Source organism: Rattus norvegicus, chromosome 18 (assembly GCF_021556685.1).
Source record: "Rattus norvegicus strain SHRSP/BbbUtx chromosome 18, alternate assembly SHRSP_T2T, whole genome shotgun sequence".
NCBI classification, from domain to species: domain Eukaryota; kingdom Metazoa; phylum Chordata; class Mammalia; order Rodentia; family Muridae; genus Rattus; species Rattus norvegicus.
The window spans coordinates 24,197,940-24,204,362 of NC_141551.1; the positions used below are offsets into that span (position 1 = coordinate 24,197,940).

A 6,423-nucleotide genomic window follows, 5' to 3' on the forward strand; every position below is an offset into this window, starting at 1 on the left:
ATTAACACCGAGCACTGAACACCGCCCTCTCTTGTCTCCTGCCCTTGTCCAATATGCCTTTCCCACCTGGCCTTCTTACCCCTCCCCCATCTTGGTGGCCTGTCACTAGCCCACAGAGAGTCAAGCTGGCGTCCTGCCTTCCGGGGAGCCCAGTTCTGCTGAGGGCAGCTTTGCTGTGGCCTGGCCCAGCCAGACAGCCGAGCCAGGGCCTGCCCAAGTAAGTGCTTCCCTCCTCCTGTCCCCATCTGGTGGCTTCCCATGTCTGGGGTGTAGCAGAGCCAGAGTACTCCCAAGGCATGGGTTCCCTAAGGTGGGTGATCGTGACTCAGGTCCCACCTTTCTCCTACTCTCTTACCTCAAGGTAAACCCCTGCAGAGTGGAAGGGGGAGGACATTTTAGATGTCCTAATAGGCTGTTCTAGACATTTTCTAGAATTTTCTTGTCTTCATCCTAACGGTATGGGCTGGATGCTTTTGTCTTTGCTACATTTGAGGAAGTGGAGGGCGGGAAGGTTGAATAACTAGGGCCCAGTGCTCAGAAGTGACTGAGGCTGAGTGTTGGTAGAGGTTAGCCTACAGTGGGTCCTTTGTCATGGTCTACTGCAGTGTTCTGTGGAGAAGGCAGTATCCAGAACTGGAGATCATGCCTGATATCCTAAGCATACTCCGTGGGTCCAGGCCGTCCAGCAGGCCCTAGCTAGCCTGTCAGGGGCTGGCAGAGTGAGCAGGATGAAGCGGGGTATTTAGAGGAAAGGGCTTGTAAGGCAAAGGTAGGGGTATGTCATTCACTGAGGTGTAGATCGTTCTCTATACACCCGTCTTCCTCCCTCCGTCAGCAAGCATTTGTTTTCTTTCCACCTGCCGGATGCACCAGGATTGTGCGGGACACGTTTGTAGGCCAGGCGGGCCAATACCTGTGACTCTCCCACGTGCACGCTGCCCTCCTGTGGTGTGTTGTGGATACATCCTGCTCTGTATCTGATCCCTTGCTGGCATTTTATGTTGCAGCCAGCAGAGGCCTCCGAGGTGGTGGGTGGAACCCAGGAGCCAGGGGAGACAGCAGCCAGTGAAGCGACCTCCGTAAGACGGCAGGGACCGTGCCCTGTTTTTCCTTCCCTGTTGTCTGTCTGCCCAGTGCTGTCTGTCTTCTGCCTGTCTGCAGCTTCCCTGTGTTCCTCACCCATGCTGGTGCTGGTGCCGGGCCCAGTTCCCTGGAAGAGCACAGGGCAGGGTAGTTTGGCACAAGACAAACGAACACAACTCCTTCCTTCCTGTGGCTTTTCCCACATGGCCATTGGTCCAGCTGACTCATTCCCTATCCCCAGAGCTCTCTCCCGGCTGTGGTGGTGGAGACCTTCTCAGCAACTGTGAATGGCGCCGTGGAGGGCAGCACTACGACTGGACGCTTGGATCTGCCCCCGGGATTCATGTTCAAGGTGAGCGTAGGCTAGCTAACCCTGTATAGCCTTTGTCCCAGGTGCCTTGGTGTCACCTTTGTTTACAGGATAAGACACATAGCCCAGGCACCCTGTGGCCCCCTCAGAACGTAGCCGCTACACTGTAGCTGGTGTACTCTGTAGAGTAGCATGTTCGTCCCCGCAACCTCCATTTGCAGACTAGATGGGGGACCTAGCCCCCTGACATGCTCTCCCAACTTTTGCAGGTGCAAGCCCAGCATGATTACACGGCCACTGACACTGACGAGCTGCAACTCAAAGCTGGCGATGTGGTACTGGTGATCCCCTTCCAGAACCCAGAGGAGCAGGTGAGCCCAGGGCGCGGGGATTCCCCGGGCTGCTGATGCGATGGTGGGCATGGCCAGCAGGGGGCAGCAGAGCCCCACTGGAGCAGGGCATGTCTAGGTGGCTAATTACCCGCATCTCTTCTTTAATCTCCTTTATATCCCTCTCCCTGTCCTCGTGCTCTCTTTTTAGCCGGTGGTAGTGCATTTCATTTCTTCCAGTTGCCCTGCCAACTTTTGCATCCGAGTATCTTTCTTGTCTTTGCCATGCTCTTGGCTTTGAGGCTTGCCTTCCTTTTGCAAGGTACCCGCCTGCAGTGACAGAGTGCTAGGCTCACATTGACCTTCTGCACTGGGTCTACTCTGTGTGGTTGGCCTCCTGCCTACAGTAGATATGGGCTGAGCTATAGGGAGTGCCCAGGCTTTAATGTAGTGAGAGAGAGAGAGAGAGAGAGAGAGAGAGAGAGAGAGAGAGAGAGAGAGAGAGAAAGAGGGGAGGGGAGGGGAGGGGAGGGGAGGGGAGGGGAGGGGAGGGGAGGGGAGGGGAGGGGAGGAGAGGAGAGGAGAGGAGAGGAGAGGAGAGGAGGAGAGGCGAGAATGTGTGTATAGACTAGAAGACAACCTTAGTTTTTATTCCTTAGGAGTTTTTGTTCCTTATACTTTTTAAGATGGGGTCAGCCTATATCTACCTCTTCAGTGCTGGGTTCCAGTACATTCCTCTATATCTGGCTTTTTACATGGGTTTTGGGGTTGGAACTCAGATCCTTATGCATAAGTGGCAAGGACATTGCTAACTGAGCCAATTTTCCAGCCCCATCTACTGCTGCTTCTAAAGCCCTGGGGATCTACTGGCCACTTCGGTGGGTCTTTCCTAGCTGGATGAGATTCTGAGAAATATAAACCAGCCGCCAGCCAACAGGGTGGTTGTGTATGGGTACTGCAGGGGTTGAAAGAGGGTATGTAGAAGAGATGGGTAAAAAGGCAGAGATCTGTAGGACACAGATAATGTTAGAATAAAATTGCAAAGGTCCAGGGAGTTGCCAGCCATGGCCCAGCATTTGGGACAGTCACCGTAACTCCAGCAGTGAAGGCCTGCACAGAAAACCCCTGAGGGCAAGTGTCAAAGGAAGAGTAGTTGGCCTTGGAGGCTGTAATCGAATGGACTCAGGACCTCTGGCAGGCATGCCTGGCTTGTGTCCTGGGATAGCTGTGAATGCAAACCCAACGTTAAACTTATTTAAAACGTTCTGAGCTCCTGCTTGTTTGTTGTTTTGAGGAAAGGGCTCCTGTTTTTAGGGCTAGCCTAGAACTTACCGTGCGTCTGAGAATGCTCTCCCCGCCGTTGCCTCCATAGTTCTGGGATCACTGACGTGCACCACCGTACCTGGTTCATGGGGTGCCAGGAATTGAACCTGTGCATGTCGGGCTGGTACCCTGCCAACTACCGCATCCCAGTCCCTAGTAGTATGCGATTTGTTTGTCCGCTTTTGTTTTTATCTTCTGGACTTGTTTGCACAGTTCCCAAGCATGAACTTTGTAGGTGGCAGTAGCTGTCACAGCGTCTAAATGTGGAGCACATCTGTTGGAGGTTTTAACATTTTTATCACATTATTTTGTGTGTGTGTGTGTGTGTGTGTGTGTGTGTGTGTGTGTGCACGTGCCTGCATGTAACGTGCTACATGTGGAAGTCAGAGAACAACTTACAGAGAACAATCCTCCCATCACATAGGATCCAGGGGCCTAACTCAGAGTTTTAGATTTGGCAGCAAACCATGGGATCACCTCACTGTTTTTCTTTTTGTTTTTGTTTTGTGTTTTTTTTTTTTCAGTGCTGGGTAATTATAATTTATTGAATCAAGGGCCACATGCATGCTCTACCACTGTTATATCTCCAGCCTGCTCTTTTAGTTTTTTAAAAAAGATTTATTTATTTATTATATGTAGGTACACTGTAGCTGTCTCAGACACACCAGAAGAGGAAAACAGATTCCACTGCAGATGGTCGTGAGCCATGTGGTTGCTGGGATTTGAACTCAGGACCTCTGCAAGAGCAGTCAGTGCTCTTAACCACTGAGCCATCTCTCTAGCCCTAATTTTAAATTTTGGGTCAGACTCTCACTAAATTGTCTAGAGGTAGGCTTGGACTCATTCTAGTCCAGGCTGGCCTTGAACTTGCAGTCATCCTCCAGAATAGCTAGGAATGCAAGTCTATGTGAACAGATCTGGCTAGATGTTCTTAACTACTAGTACTTAAGGAACTTTCCAGATGTTTCCAGAAGTCTGAAGACTTAGGTTGATAGTTGGGGCCCTCTTGAAGTTGTTAGGATTTGGGAAACCCAGGTCCAGAGAGATACACAGGAGTCTGAAGACCCTCCAGATTTCCTAGAATTGACAAAGCAGTGGGCTCTGAAGGAAGCTTCAGCGGGGGTGGGGGGGTGGGGGGGTGGGGGTGGGGGGATGGGGAGGTGGAGTGAAGGGAGTGGGGGGGTGAAGGGATAAGACATAGGGACCAGAAGAGGAGAGGAGAGGGTGTGTTGGAACAATGGAAGGTGTCCAGGATTATTTGCCATCAAACTAGGCTATGAGACCGGATATTAGCTTGTTTTTCTGGCTGAGGCAGGTATTTTAGGTCCCACTGGAAGAACAGTGGAGTAGTTAGTGTGACAGCTATCATTTGTCACTGCCTTCGTTGTGGACCCCATGCTGGAACAGGTGAAAGAGACTTGGCTTTTGTTCGGGCTGCGACAGGAGCGGCTGGCAGCTGGGTGTGGCAGGTGCTGGCCTTTGCTGGATCTAGAGGGTCTGGATTCTAAGAGGGACGCATCTGCAAGCAGCAGATGGTCATGGGCCAGGACTGAGGACACAGTTCAGGTTTAGACCAGCGCAGTGCCCAGGCACAGGGGATTCCAAATAGCAGGCAGGCTGGCTCCTCCGAGGTCTGCTCCTCCCGGGTCTGCTTGGGTCCTAGTTTATTGGAGGGTGTTGTGAGGTGCGCCTGTGTTACCCATGCTCTGTTGGCCCCAGGATGAAGGCTGGCTCATGGGTGTGAAGGAGAGCGACTGGAATCAGCACAAGGAACTGGAGAAATGCCGCGGCGTCTTCCCGGAGAATTTCACAGAGCGGGTGCAGTGACGGGAGAGCCTCTGCAGCCTTCCGGTGTGTGAAGAACCTTTTCCCAAAAGATGTGTGCTTTTCTTTTCTTTGTTTTTCTTCCTCTTCTTTTCTGTTTTTTGTTTTGTTTTGAAACTCTTGAAAAGTGTCGGGAAATTGGGGAGCGGAAACCTAAGCCAAGAGGTGTACCCCCAAAGATGAGGTGGTTTTCCAAAAAGCCGTCCGACCCAGTTCAGTGGACTTCTCCAGTATTCCCGAAGCTGCTGTGTCCCCCTCCTAGTTGAGTTCCCGATGCCCGCATGTTCAGGGCGGGCCGGGGGTGCAGAGCCACCGCCGCACTTGCCTGACGCTTGGCCGCGCCACCGGACAGGGCTTGGGTCCTCTTCTGGCAGCTGCCCTGGGCAGGGCCTGCACTGTGGCCCAGCCTGGTCCGCTCTGCAGACCAACCGTGTGCTGTTTGAAAATAAGCCCTAGTGTTCAAAATGCAGCGAAACAAACAAAAATGAAAAACCGGACAAACCCACCAGAACAATGCGTGTCTTTCTTTGCTTCTATTGTGTGAATGGGATCTAGGCCAACTGAGGCTTTTTTTATTGCTGGTGTCCCTGAGGTAATGGGTCCGGGAATTCTGCGTGGATAGCATTTCCCCTAGACTCATGGTGCGAGCCCCCTGGGGTTTCCACTAGTGGTGGGTTAGAGGTCAAGTGGTGGACACTCTCAGAGTACAGTCCTAGGTCACCTTATTTAACACACGTCAGCACTTTGTGGGATGGGTAGATGGATGGATCGCGCTCAGTGAACACTGGCCCCAAGGACTAAGGAATGGAAGGAATCTGTAAGGGGCGATGGGCTATGATGGGAGCCTCAGACCCCATGGGGATCCTGAGTCCCGCTGGGAAAGGCCAGGGTGTACCCTGAGGTGAACCAACTGTGTGATTTCCCCTCTCCACTCTCTCCCTGTGGCTCCTCTGGACCCAGCTACTGCTGTTTACCTCATGAACAGATGGAGGAGTTCAGTACCTAGGACTGCAGAAATACCCTGGCCTCCAGAGAAGGCCAAGTAGGTATCCTCAGGATTTGGGTTTAGCATGAAGTCCCGTGCCTTGCTAGAGGACTGCTTGCTGTTGGCTCCAACCTCAGCCTTCAGTCAGGTGACAGATAGAGCCAGCTACATCCAAGTAACACTGTGTAGGCCAGAGTGTCCAGCCTGCAGCCTGTGGGCTACTCAGACCCCAGGACAGCTGTAAACGTGGCCTGACACGGAAGTGCTTGCTTAAAGTTGTGTAAGATTTCTCGTGCAGAGGAGTTTGGCAGCTCAAGTCATGGTTCTCAGGTGTGAGCTTCCTAGAAGACTTCTTTTTTGCCCCTGATGTCTGAAGGCCGAACGTACCTGTGGAACAGCATTTCTGGTCACCTGCTTATACCTTTCCTCTCCCTTCTTCCTCCATGTCCTTTCCCTTGGGGGACATGGGTTTGGAGCCCAGATCTGAGCCTAGGATGCAGGGTCCTCTGCTCTATGGGGGTTTGCACTCAGGGTCTTCAGTATGGAAGACTTTCAGTCGTTTTCACTAA

The 6,423-nt window shown here is 52.3% G+C and overlaps 1 protein-coding gene across 37 annotated transcripts in view; it reads left to right on the forward strand.

The window, feature by feature from the left end:
• Positions 1-5,380, forward strand: part of Bin1 (bridging integrator 1) — a 56,838-nt gene extending 51,458 nt beyond the window's left edge. For 15 of the 37 annotated variants that reach the window (XM_087592027.1, XM_087592033.1, XM_087592040.1 and 12 more), the window contains 4 exons: positions 1,008-1,079; positions 1,325-1,435; positions 1,663-1,764; positions 4,765-5,380. In XM_087592027.1, coding sequence (XP_087448153.1) covers positions 1,008-1,079; positions 1,325-1,435; positions 1,663-1,764; positions 4,765-4,872 — 393 coding nt within the window. In that variant the 3' untranslated portion in view covers positions 4,873-5,380. 37 annotated transcript variants of the gene reach the window in all.
• Positions 5,381-6,423: the final 1,043 nt, after the last annotated feature.